This window comes from Aulostomus chinensis, chromosome 12 (assembly GCF_037954235.1).
Source record: "Aulostomus chinensis isolate RoL2024-O1b breed Wild chromosome 12, RoL_Achi_v1.0, whole genome shotgun sequence".
In the NCBI taxonomy this organism is placed as follows: Eukaryota; Metazoa; Chordata; class Actinopteri; order Syngnathiformes; family Aulostomidae; genus Aulostomus; species Aulostomus chinensis.
The window spans coordinates 7841235-7855236 of NC_141331.1; the positions used below are offsets into that span (position 1 = coordinate 7841235).

At 41.2% G+C, this 14002-nt stretch overlaps 2 protein-coding genes across 3 annotated transcripts in view; both read right to left on the reverse strand.

Moving 5' to 3' along the window:
- The window catches only part of epha3 (eph receptor A3), a 218958-nt gene extending 207931 nt beyond the window's left edge, over nucleotides 1-11027 (reverse strand). For both annotated transcript variants that reach the window (XM_086219856.1, XM_086219857.1), the window contains exons 1-2: nucleotides 10578-11027; nucleotides 9761-9862 (exon numbers count right to left, since the gene is read on the reverse strand). The gene's annotated coding sequence lies outside the window, so the exon portion shown is untranslated. The remainder of the gene's footprint in view (nucleotides 1-9760; nucleotides 9863-10577) is intronic.
- Nucleotides 11028-11155: 128 nt separating this feature from the next.
- Nucleotides 11156-13963, reverse strand: c12h3orf38 (chromosome 12 C3orf38 homolog). Its single transcript, XM_086221173.1, has 4 exons — nucleotides 13769-13963; nucleotides 13245-13420; nucleotides 12897-13117; nucleotides 11156-12155 (listed from the first exon to the last, which is right to left on the reverse strand). Exons 1-4 carry the CDS (start codon nucleotides 13917-13919, stop codon nucleotides 11786-11788), a joined length of 918 nt encoding a protein of 305 aa, XP_086077299.1. The 5' UTR covers nucleotides 13920-13963; the 3' UTR covers nucleotides 11156-11785.
- Between the last annotated feature and the right edge of the window lie 39 nt (nucleotides 13964-14002).

Genomic DNA, 14002 nt, shown 5'->3' on the forward strand with positions numbered 1-14002 from the left:
ATTTCATTTGATTTCATGACTATCAACATTTAAATTACTTTGCAGTGAGATTTACCTTTAAATTATTTTAATCCTTTTTCGTTGTTGAAAAAAGCAAGGGCAAAAACCTAACAAAAGTAAAGATGGCTGCAGCGGATTAACACCAATAAACTGTCCTGACACTATATATTACCAGCCTATGAAAAAAACGCTAGTGTCTTAAAATAATTGCTTTTGAGAGAGCACAACACTTCATCCTGACCTTTCCTGTTTCCCACTCCCTTTCTCTACATCACGCTGCCTCTTAACCAGCACTCTGAAAGTGACAGACATCTGGCAGTAGCCTTATTAACAGAATATACTGATAAACTGAGTGTCATCAATACCACTAAACTCCAGGCGCTGCATGAAGTGCCAATCAGCATCCTTGAGAGGCTGACCATTGAGTACTGTGAGAATGAGTAGAATGCTCCTTCACTTTGTTACTGTCTCAAGATTTATAGATGGCGGAAGGACAATTAACTTTATGTAGACAAATTGAAAGGAAAAACTCATGGCTTCTCTGTTCCGCTGACGAGCAGTCGTTTATACTCGTGTCAATTCATCCGGCATCCAAGCCAAGCCATTATTTGACTAAAATCTGTTCAACAAAACCCTGTGTTTCCCATGGAGGTTGACTCGGATTTGTATAGTACCGTATGACGTATATCTATGAACAGTCAGTGTTCTGCAACTGGATGAAAAAAGAGGAGACAAATGGATAGATACACCCCTTTAATCTTGTGAATTAGCATACTTGCGGAGCTGCAGATATCTTTGGCGAGTTAGCTTAGTTGCAATGAACATACTGTAAGCAGTGGGGTAGAGGAGAAATACATCTCTTAAGTCACCAATTACACTTCTCTCCAAAACTGTCTTTGCCTGCATTAGCATAACTAAGGTCGTGCTTTAAATTGGCTGTGAAAAACTGTTGAAAATTACAAGATGCTGGTCTCGTATCACATACCTAGAACTCATTCATTGTAGCTAAGCTATCTAACAGTCGGCCATCCAGTGTGGGTCCAGAGCTTTGTGATGCACGCAGAGCGAAGGGTATCCATCTGCCAGTCTGACTGCAAAAATTATGGACAATAGGCAGGTATCCTCAAATGTTGACAAGATTCTTTATTTCTTTTGGTTTTTTTACACGTGTCTTTTCCTTGTGCTATTTTTATGGAGAATTCCGAGACCCCAATGTGTTTTCTGTGGTTTCAGCAGACTCTTGGAGTCATTCCTGACTTCCTCTGCATTTCACATAGCTGAATAATATGAAGTTCAATTACAGAAAGTGATAACATGAAGTTAACCTGATCCCTTATTGAAACAATGTTTGACGGATGGATGTCATTTCAGACAGCTTGGGTGGGTTTGGTCCTATGGAGTGTGTTATCCAAACACCTCGAGCTGTTTGAATTAATGCCGTACAGCACAGAAACCTCCGGGAGAAAATGAAGATGGATGACCCGGCTATGAAAAACATTCCAGAGTCAAAGGTCTCTGACTAAGGATTCTCTGACTATCGATTCCTCTCACAAATGATCCTGTGTACTAAGCGCAAACACAATCCCATAAGCTAATGTTGGAGTGTAAAAAACAAGTCAACCAATAATACAACACTGCATAGACCACAAGTCTGCATGTGCTCAATGCATAATTCAAGCTTCATGTTTGCCCTAAAGCAAGTGGAAAAGCTTTACATATTAAAATCTCATGGGAAGTAAACAAAATATCTGAAATGCTTCAAATCCACTTGTATGTCATGCAGCCTGTCATTATCGCTGCCGTTCCTGAAATGAAATCATCTTGTCCTATTTATCGGTGCACTGCTGCCTCGGGAAGGTCAAGACAACATGTGGAGGCTTGTTTTGCCTCCCCTTTGACACACAGAAGAGATTCATAGCAATAGCAGCATAGTTGCAATTTCCTGTAATTTCCTAGGAAGGGACGTGTTGCAAGCGAGTCTATGCGGAAGAATTCAGTCTATACTGGCTCTTACTTTACTTCTGTTTTTTTTATTGTCTCTTTTTTCTGCTATCACTTTCTCTGTGACCCTCACTAAATGCTGTTAAGACAATTACCATCTCAAACCCAATGGAACATCTCTGGGCTTTATACGATTACGCTTGACTCTGCCTTCCACATGGCCATGATATTGCTGTTATTCTTTTGACAAAAAACCACCCTGACATTTATTGTGTAGTCTGTGGTGGAACGGAATGACAGGTTGTTTTTGGTTGTTTTGTTTTTTTTACATCTTATTGTAAAGAATGTACAGAAAGCACTATTAGAAGACTGTTTTAGGGTTGCCTGTCTATGCTACACTCATTAACATGATATCTTAGAACGGCTTGAGGGAATTACTTTACATTTGGCAGAAACATCCACTGGGATGCATGTAGGTAAAGAAAACATTTTGGTGGCCAAAGTTCACCGTCACTGTCAATTCACATCAACAGAACTTCTAAGGTGCAACATGAGCATTTCTTCAAATTTGGCACATCCCCCTGCTCTGTATTATCAACGTCAAGGTCATCGTCACCTCGTAGGAAAGCGATAGCTAAGAATGCCTTCAGGAAGTTATTTGAATTTTGCGATTATTTTTCAATTTTGTGTCCACATACAAGAAATTAATTTGGTGGTCAAAGGTGACAGCCATCTCACTATAACACAATATCTCAAGAATACCTGAAGGGCATTCTTAAAATCTGTCATATGTCATGTCTACGGGGAATCAAGGACGACCTGCCAGATTCTCACGGTCGGAGGTCAAACTCACTGTGACAGACTCACAACATGGTGGTATACCACTGTGATGTGGTATCTCTAGTTTCTGTATGGAAGATAATGGTCCCATATAAAGGCTTTACTTAAACTGCTTTTTGATGAGCATTGTCTTTTCACTTGCAAAGAAGAGACTTAAAAATATTTTCTCATAGCCAAAGCTTCACATTTTTTCCTCGTATCAACACATACAATAAAGACACTAAATAATTAATGCACTTCCCACCTTTACTGGAAGTGTATTATCCAATAAAACAGCCGGCTTGTTCTCCAAACTGCCTAAAAGTGCATTGTCAGCACAGCCAGGTTGGATCATAACTGCTAATGTGCGCTTCCTCTGCTCCACCCAGCTAAGAATCCCTCTACTGCACAAAAGAAACACTTCCCAGTGTATCTATTCATTATCACAAAGACCTCTCCATCACAGGAATGGGAGGCACATCATGAGCTGGTTGAGTTATGATCTACTACACAGAGGAAGTTTGTGTCCCGTATTAGATATTCAGCTGAAACAAATAATAATAAAGGGAAAAGTGTTTTGCTGACACATCTGCAGCGGGTTACTGTGCTGCCAACTGCAGCTCTGGTGATGATGACATATTGACAGAGGCTCCACAGGGATACTCCGAGCTCTATCGCTTTGCTGGGCTTGGGAAAAGAGATTTCTGCTTTGGGGGAAATCTGGACGTGGTTGATGACGCCTGCAGGTCTCTTGGATGAGGATGGATGAGGACATTTGGCTGTCAGCAGTGAGGAGGCCTATCTGGCTGTGTCAGAAGTTGTCAAGGGAAAGAAGAGCCACCAGGGGCCTAGTCTCAGTAGGCAAATGTAGACTTCTGCGCATTTCTCATCATCCTAAACTCTCACAGGGTGGACGTGATCGTATTTTTCCTCCCTGAGTTGCTTTATTTGCTTTTCTTTTTGACAGAAATGGATATTTATCCAGTCATTGATTGCTGCTTCACTACAGAAGGCGATTTCTATCTGTCCCCAAATCACTCCATGTGTCTTCAGTGGAGGTAAATGCAAGTAGTGGTGCCATGGGAGCTACTGGAGATGATTGGGAAGAACCCTGTGTGAGACAGTCATTGATTTCACTGCACTGCCTGTCTGTTTTCAGGGCCTTTAGGGTTGCAGTCTGGTATCCCACAATAAACACACAATGGGGGGTGAGCAATCGGCAGCATAATCCACAGGGTACTTTATCAGTCAATATGACCTCTAGAGCACTGATTCTTCCCTTCGTCTTTGTCTTCACCCTCCAGCATCTTCATCCCTACCGCTTATACTTCCCACCGGATAGCACACACTTTTAGCACCCACAGAGCTGAGGCAATCTGTGCTCATTATCTGGGTGTCCTTTAAAAAGACAGCAGCAGGTTAATATAATGATGTTAGGCACTCTCTTGTCTGCAGGATTTAGCGCAGCCAGGAGTACAGTATATATTTGCAACCCACTGGCATGACATTGAGTTGTGAAGTCACTCCTTGGTGAACCATTAACTTCAGTCCTAGAAAATCTCAGGAAGGGGGTGAAACAAGAAATGGATTTAATAAACGAATACAGCCGCCCTGGGAATTTCAGTCCGGAATGTTTTCATTTTCCCTGACTGAGGACTGGTTCACTAATTGGGTTACGTGGGCTCAGCGAGGAAGTTGTCAAGCTTCAGGGGTTTTTATTTGTACCTGGCTGTCAAATCACAGACCAGGGCAGTGACCCTCAAGTTGACGCCCCCATGAGGCCCTTTAAGGTACAGCTGTCTCATGAGTCAGTCCAGAAGCCCCATTTTCCCAGACAATCCCACATTCTGGGGTGAAAGGGTGGCAGAAGGCAAGAGGCCACACAGATAGGTATTATTAGAGGATTATAGTGTTCCCTAGGTAGGCTGTGAGTGTAAGTGATGAGGAGAGGAGTACCGACTGAAAACTAAAATCCAATGACAGTACTGTCAATAATTAGACTCCATTTTATTATGCATGCGCGAGCGCGTACACACACACACCTGCATGCACTTTTTCAAGCATTGTGTAACTGTAATGTTATTACAATCAAGTGATTGTGTTCCTTTTTTTCATCTAATTTTACATTCTAGAATTAATGTGTCAATTAGATAAACACACACACAAATGTTTGTTCATTGAGAACAAACTGATTCTCTCATTACTTTTGTCTCTGAGCTGTTTAGCTGATAACGCTACATTTGCTTGGTGTCAACTTGAAAATATATTGAGTCGAAGGTAATAATATGGTTGGACAGATTTTTTTTCAAGTAATTTTGAAGAAAGTCAATGGTGCTAATTACGAGGCCACCCTGCCTGCCCAGATGTTGGGATTTTACCAGATGTGCTCCACCTGCTGGGATGTCCTAACAGCTTTCCTCTTGTCCTCTGTCTCACGGGGAGAGACCAGCAGAGGCAGAAAGGAGACACAGTCTGCTAATAACCTCCAAATGGTCAAACACTTAGAATACAGAGTTACTGGAGGTGTGTTTGCATGTGTGCATCTGTAAATATGAAACTAATGATGGCTGGCATATGCACTGTATTTAATGACTGTTCCAATGACACATCTACAGGTAACTATCCGCATATTTTAAGGCCTGGTGGCTGTGTTGTCTTGATAAATCAATATCTGACAAATAATCCAGTTTATTGATGGACAAAATCCAAATCATCCTGAAAAAAATACACATTAAGATTTGCAGTGCACCTTAACACCCATTTTATATTGCTTCCCACTTATTTTGAACCAATACTGCAGGATAATGGTGTTGTTCCGAATGAGACTTGTAGAACTAGAGGATGCTCTGTACCATCTCAAAATTTAAAGGATTTGTCTATGACCCCCCAGAACTGTGCACCCCCTCCACCAAGTTGAGGAATGTTGGCCACCTACTTTTTAAGTAGTCTTGCTAACATAGAAATTCCAAAAATTTTCAGCTCAGAACCCCCACAATAAAGGTGCCAGAGACGCATGATGCCCGCAGTTGGTTAAACGGTTCAAATGATGCACACAGGCGGACAAACTGGCTTCAAATTGAGCTGCTAATCTGATTGTAGCTATAGGACTAATGTTATCTTTAAAAACAACTGAGGTCTCTATAATAATTTCTAAATGTTTTTTTGACTCTGGAATTCATCATGTGTCTATACTGGTCTATGTTAGTGTGTGCTGATTATCTACATTTAAGTGTATGTATGTATGTATGTGTATGTGTGTGCGTGTATGTGTGTGTACGTGTGTGTGAGTGAGTGAGTGAGTGGGCAGCTACGGTGGTGGTGGCGTCCTGGGGAATTGAAATTAATGATTGTAATCAGAAGCAAACAGCACGCCAGGCAAGGGCAATTAATACAAGCAAGGCGAGCCGAGCTGCTGGTTTGCTCGGCCAGGCATGGCTGGAGCTGAAGAGATGAAGGATTAAGATGCAACCACAGACAAACTCCACAGCTTTTCCACACATACAGCAGATGTCCACGGAGGAAAGACGCTGGGAGCTTGGCATCGACAAGCACTCACCAACCAAGCGGCCACTCGGTCAGCCCGGCCCAACACAAGCTGACAAGCTCCTGGCAGCATTCAGATAACACCATCCTCTTGGGCCAATGGAGGGCCCTCACCAGCCTCCGTTCTGCATACAGAAGGGACTCAATGCAAAGCTGCACAGTAGAGCTACTATGTTTGTGGGAGAGAGACGGAGGAACATCAAGAGATAAAAAGAGAGAAGAGGGAAGGTACTATGAGCAGCATCAACTCAAGTACATTTCAATGTGAGGGACATTTGTGTTCCTCCGGTGTTCCCTCCATGTTTTCTACGATTGAACCATCCTTTGATGCATGCATTCCTTCAAGCGTACACATTTGCCTCAGCATAAATACACAAATTGAAGCCAGCTGCCTTCAGAAACAGCTCTGCATGTTGTTTTCTTTAATTGACGCTAAACGACAGTGTCACCAGCCAGGATCTTTTCACTCAGCTCTCACTGGCTGCCTTGAATGGCATTTAGATCCCTCGGCGGCCTCGCATTTCCACTGTTTATGTGAGATAATGATGCATGTGTAAGGATACACCAGCAGGCCAAGAGAGGTTCTGATATGACGGCTGCCTCGACGGTCTCAACCAATTTGTTTTGAAACGGAGCAACGACAACGTCAGCTCAGACATCAGGGAGGGAAATGTAATGAAGAGCTACGTTATAGGAGCAATCTGGGATGAAAGTAAACTCACTCCCTAAAGAGCTTAAAGGTCATGTAAGGTCAAACAAACATGAGCTCAAACCTGATTTCAAGACGCCACAAAGTTTTTGAACTCATTGCCTCCTAATTTATGTCTTTAAAATGTAAATGTTATTACTGGTCTTTGCTTGCATGTTGAGTCCAAGTGGACTGCTCCAAAAAAATGACTGCTTGTTTGTGATTGGGCAGGAAGGGACGAGTAATATCATGTCTTTTTTTAATGGATATTCATAAAAATGCATGAAAAAAAGGGAAATTTTGCCACATATTTGTGTAATTTTTAATTACATTATTTTTTTTTATTTAATGTATGTGTTTCATCTTTGTTTTATCGGAGAGTCCTACTGAAATCAAAAATCTCTTCGAAGTGGCTGTACAACAAATTCCAACATATGAAATAATGTTAAAAAATAAACAACATAATACGGGACCAAAATAAAAGGTCACAAATCATCAAGCATAACTGTCAGTCTCAGGAAGATAAACAAGTTTGATTATAAGACACTGTACTCTTTTACAATACATTTCAACAATCAAATTATCCTTTTTATATTAAAATATTATCTCACAAGTTTAAAGTATCATCCAAACTATGAATTGCAAAAAGAAAATGTACTCGTTCGTAATTGTTTCAAAAAGACTTTATTGTCTTTTTTTTTAAAAAAGAAAGCTCCTTACTGAGATGCAACTGTACTTTTGAATGGATTCTATATTGCATTATTGTATTGCAATGATAAGTTTTTGCAGTGTCGGCACTCTCAAAGAATCAGTGTTGAATACTGACATTAAAAGAGATAATTAACCTGAAATTAGTTTGTACAGCAGCATAGTTACGTATATAATTACAATCTCGACCAATACCCTTCTAATGTCTGTGAGCTCCATAACAGAAAAAAAAAAGGTTCTAACCCCTCCTCAGCAAATGATAAGGTTAGAGGATTGTGGATTGTGGCTTTAACACCGATGCCAAATACTGTTGACCTCATTCCCCCTCCTCCTCCTCATGTGGTGGCTTGTGTGCAGTTTTGGAGCGCACTCATTAATGAAACACTGCAGGCTGGCTTGGGGGCAAGTCCAACAAAATGACAAACAAACTTTGAATTCCCCCCTCACATGTTTTATCACCTGCAGAAATATCACTGCCTTTGATTGATCTCTTTAGCGTTCATAAATCTTGTTCTTTATTGTCCAGAGACTGCAGACTGCAGAGTATTGTGTTCAAGCTGTCTCTGACACCTTCACGGGTCCTAATAAATTACACACTTTCAATAACTTCTGCACTACGTGCTCTTTTGCCTATGAAAGCAACAGTTTAACGCGTCTCTCTTTTAGAATCCCATTACTTTAATGAAGGACAATTCAAACTTGAAAAATTTACAGTTTTCCCCACGGCTGTGGCCAGCTAGAAATTGCCTGGTAACATCAGCTTACTCAGATTGCTCTCAGGAATTGATGAGTTTCCTCACATAATAGTGTTAAAAGGATTTTTTTTTCCCCTCACTTTTCTCTTGGCTGAGGATCAAAGCTGCTCTTCCCTCTGGTGTAGCTTGTCTGCCCTCTTCTGGCTCTATGAGGTCACATTACATTGATTTATCACAGAAAACAAAATAAAATCAATTAAAACTTTACACTTTTTCTTCAATCTGTAACATTGGCGGTCTAATTTATTAAATTCTTTACTTATAAAACGGCTATTCTGCAAGCTACAAGTTCAGAGTGAAAAAGACTTATCTTTACAACATAGGTGAGATCATTTCCACTGAGTGTAAAATACTGGAAAAAAAGACAATTCCATAATTCTCCAGAATGCCTGGAACCACCTCAAAGCCTCTCCATAGAAACCCCTGTGCATCCCTGGCACACGCTTTATTAAGAAATACCATGCTCGATGTTCATAAAATTTCACTTTTGCATTCAGCAATCAGCTTGTCAGACAGTGACGAACAGCTACAGCACGATAAAGCCATATTTGATAAATAATGATGCTCTTTCTTAGAGCAAAACTAGCATCCAGTCAGTTTTAATAAAAGAAAAGGCTACAGTGACAATTAAAGTCGCATTCCTCAAGGTTCACTACCACTAAGCAATCCCAATGAGCCCATCGGACAAAGTTTAGCATGTTTATTTATGAAAAACACACTTCCCTATTAGAGAAAGGGGGGAAAAAAAGCTCTCAAGAGTCAAAACCATCACCAGATGCTATAGCAGCGGTATTTTTGAACCCGTGCGTCAGAGCTGCGCCCGTGGCCAAACCGCTTATTAAAACGCAGAGAAGCCAAGTGCCATAAAGACAGAAGGCAAGCAGCTTGTTATTATTCTTTCGGAGAGGTGAACAGACTGAGATCAATGGCTGCAGTGGTTTCCCCTTGCCACAACTATGGCCCAGTAAAGCACAAAGGACCAAGTGGCTCCGACCCTTACAGTCAGAGATATTAACTATTCCAGGGACCTTTGAAGAGCTCTGCCAAGAATAATTTCCCACATGTAACATTTCCCACCAAAGCCACAATGGTACTAGCGTGTACTGTGCCCCACCAGAACCTATATGCCCCGACTGGAATGACAGAGTGGAATCGTCTGAAAACTCGACCCAGTTCATTAATCAGTCATTAGTCAATGTTATGCTCTTTTTCCAATTTTGCCTAATTAATGGGGCACATGCCATTGAACACTGGTTAAAAATAACATTCAGAATGGAAAAACTGGTATGGGGATATATTTTCAAACCTGGATTCTTTAAGGGTTCCTCTCCAGCTGTTCTTCAGCTCTTGACTGTAATCTGAGGTCTGATGCTCCCCGCCGGCCCCCAGACTCTTCCTGATAGTCATCCTGCAGGGCAGATAAGACAGAGGAAGATAGATGTGCTGCTGGCCTCATTTCTCACAGCAAAATACAGAATATCAGCCTTTTTGGCCAGGGACTGGACCACTACATCTGCTTGTCAATATGATATTCTGGCCTCCAAATGACTTTATTCAACATGGGATGTCTTTCCAATCTCTTGAAAAACCACTGACAGATCTTCCTGGCTACTGGTAGATTGGTTCCATAAAGATGTTGAACACATGCTTGATCTCCTCTAGTGCAGCTTAAGGGTCGTGAGATAGTTTCTAGAGGTCCTCAAATGGTTGTGCAAAAACAAACAAATAAATAAAATGACAGTTTTAGACTGGACACTTGTTTTTACATTCCACAGACCTTAGTATAATTTGTCTTGGCATAGATTTTACCAAGCGAACAGTTCTTAAAATAAGGGCTGTAAAACTATCAGGCTCTGGATTTATGTACATGTTAACAGGCCCTATTGCCTCTGTGCTGCAGACATTATAAAAATACTCGTTAATTAAATACACGTTATTCTATAAAAAAGTCACAATATAGAACTTAGTACAACTGAATGTAAGTCTATGGAAAAGACTGATTTAATTCTTATATAAAATGTAGTTAACTATTTAACAATTATTTTGAAATTATTTCCCGATAGACGGCCCCGCCCCCATTAATGATTTTCCCCCCCAGTGTGTCTTGCCATTCAAGTACTCACAATAAGGTACCTTCAGCACACTGACATTTTCCCGTCGTACTTCACTTCTTCACAGAACTCCAGAAACACTTGAAGAGCCAGCCTCTTAGCTTGAAGCTAATACCAACTACTAACAACCATAGCAAAGTTGTAAAAAAAAAAAAGTCACTCTTACGCTTTTAAGCACACTGTCTAATGAAATCCACATCTTCTTAATCCAGCCTTAAATTAAGTGACCCACTAAAAGATTTTATTTTAGTTTAAGACAAACTAAAAGACCTCCGGCTCGGTACTAGCTTGCAGCTGGCGGGAAGCAGGTCTAACTCTTCTCTATAGAATTACCGACTGACCCGAAGCACCTGACGCGCATTGCTGCCCTCCACTGGTTACAGGAAGTACTCCATTTGCACGCGAAATCCTTTTCTGCAGTACAGCGCACTGTAGAAACCGGATTACAATTTTTCTGCGTTTTTCTACTAAGTCTTACGGCGGCCATAGAGAGGAAAACAATATGTAATACATAGGGGAAATAAATAAATACAAATGAATATTTTGAGGCAACAATATCTAACTTGTTTCATCAATTTAATTTGTGACCACACAATGCAATTTGTTCAGAAACTGAAATAACTAAATGCCATCTTATTTGGAGATAAACCGATGGCAGTCAATGAGGAAAAGGCTGGCTCATATCAGTGCATCATATTGGCAATAACTTTCACTATTGATAGTCATTCTGTTAACAAGTTGAAAGGAAAAGTAATCGTGTACCGACCCTTACTCATCCCATGATAAAGCAGCACTCTGAGCATGCCCCAAATCAGTCATTTACATCTCCTCCACCAACATTTGTGATGATACAGCACAAATGTCAATAAAAGCGTTTTTATTTTAAATGTTACATATTTACAGAAGCACATGCAAACCTGCATTCACATCTGGTGTTGATAAGGCCACTGATGCACAAGCTTGACATGGTTTGCATCAAAGCACAGACTACTCAAAGAACACGTTCCTAAAAGAGGATGCATTAGAAACTTTGTTTTCTAGGAGTCTGATCAAATCCTGGGCTTTTTAAGAGTTCTGTTATATTTTTATGAACTGAAAAAGTAATTGTCCACCTGCACAATTCAGTGAGGAGTTCAGTTTGTGCCAGCAGAGTTCAGAGCAACAATCTGGATGATGGAGAGGGTAAGAAGTGTTTTTTTAAAAAAAAACAGTACTGAACATCATGAACTGCAGAGAAGCTGCAGTTCACTGGAGTTGTAAGTCAAAGCGGGTGCTGCTGCCATCTGTGCCCCAGCCAGAGCATCCTGTCCTCGGATCTTCAGGTTGACAAACTTGATCTTCCAGTTGTTATCCCTCAGAGGGGAGCGGATGAGGCCAAATATTTGTTCAAAGATACCGAGACAAGTTGAGTGTCTGTGGATGGTCCCGGCCACAGCCACCAGCACCAAGCCGTGAGGGGAGGCCAGCGTCTTGAGGCCATGACAGTCCAGGTTGGGGCTGAGAAGAAGACACTCGTCCCTGGTCAAGGCCAGGAGTCGGAGACTAACCAGTTCAGCCCCCAGGAACTCCTCCGACTGCTCACTGCTGGTTCTAAGATTGAGAGATACAGATCTGCCATCAGCTCAGTGATACAACGCTCAAGTTCAAGGTATTTACATATATCTATTTACATGTGAAGATTGCATCTTCTCTGGCCTTTTTTCAAGTTTTCAGAAATCTATGCCGCCATTTTTGTGAACACGTGTGGTGTTTTCAGCACATGAGTGATACAAAGTCAGACAATGACATGCATCCATGTATAGATCCCTCTGTATTTTTCCTCAACCTTTCACTTTTACATGATATATTTCCAAAATAAAAATATCAAACGATGCCATTTCTCATAGTGTTGAAGGATAATTCTGGCATTCATAAAGTTGAGCCCCATTTTGTATCTAAATCAGATGTTCTGAAAGTGTGAGCCCATCCTGCGTACAGCGTCAGGACAGGTTCAGTGAATGCTGGTGAAATGACAATAGTTATCAAAGAACATCATCTAGAACAAGCTAAATGATAGTGATTCTATTAAAGTACTAGCAGTAATTTGGAGGAAATTTTAGTTTTTCCTGTTGTCCCAGAGTCAGAAACTATTAAGCGACTCAGACTGTTTTCATGTGTTTGGTGACTCAGAAGTTACATAAAATATCAATATAGGCCAGCTTGGCTAAAATAATTGACTGTCTGTGGGATTAAATCACATAACAACAATCTTATAAAAGGCCTACAAACGTCAGGCATTGAAAAGCGAGATAAATGTTTTTTTTTCCTCCAATTGCAGTATCTTATTGTTACCTGGAGAGGAGGTGTAGCTTCACATCTGGCCAGAAGTGCTGTGGTCCCCAGTCCTGAGGTTGCTGGCCCAGTGAGGGATTGTGACTGTTCAACAGCTGGAAGAACCACTGGCAGAACTCCCGGCCCAGTACCAGCGGGTCAAAGCTCGAGTCAGCCTTCGTGTGCGAGGAATGGGGTGTTGTCTCTGTGCCCTGTCTGGTGCAGTCCATCTCTTCTGGATGCTGCTCATCAACCACCACATTGAAGACATGACAATTTATTAATACACTCAAAAATGTGCTGCTATTTGAGGACTGAAGTGAGCTTTAGTGGTCATGCTAACTGACTTGACCCCCTATCTATCCCTACCTCCCCAGATGACCAAAGCTCCAGCGTCCTTTTCACCAACTGGTGTTTTTCGCTGCTTGGGGGCATCATCACCCTCTCTTTGGCCAGGTACCTGAAAATGAGGTCACGCTGAACCTTCCTCCGTCTAAGGAACTCCTCTGCATTTTTAGTGAAGGAAAGGATCGTCTCTGTGGCATCTGTGAGAATATTAAGAAGAGGATAGGGATAATTTAATATGGATGTTACGTCATCCTTTAAACGGAACTGACAGAGATTAGGATTAGTCCAAGAGTCAGAAATTCGTTCGTGCCTTTTTAAACATTAAACAACAAGTAATTAGCTACATAGTTTCAAAAGCACACTTAGCTCAAGACTCTCGTCTATGGTTACAAACTGTGTAACAGCTGTTGATAACGAAGAACATTCGAATAAGCAGTCGTACCAGCTGTAATGCAGGGTATAGCTGAAATACTTCTTTAGGATTGCCTCCTGACTTGTCTTAAGCTAACATTAGCTGCTAACCAAAACAAAGGTAACAAGCTTACCTGCTATGTTATCCACAACTATCACTTTGTTCGTTACCGTGTCACTGAGTGAAAGAATGTCTTCTTTGGACATTAAATTCAGGATACTTGCGCACCCGGCACGCTCTTTTTCTGATAATCCTAACATTCTGACGCCGCAAACTGCACTCATCCATTCGTGTCCTTTTACTAAATCCGTCCGTAAAGGAATAAGACTGTTAGAACTTGTTCCGGTAACAATATCGGCTGTCATAC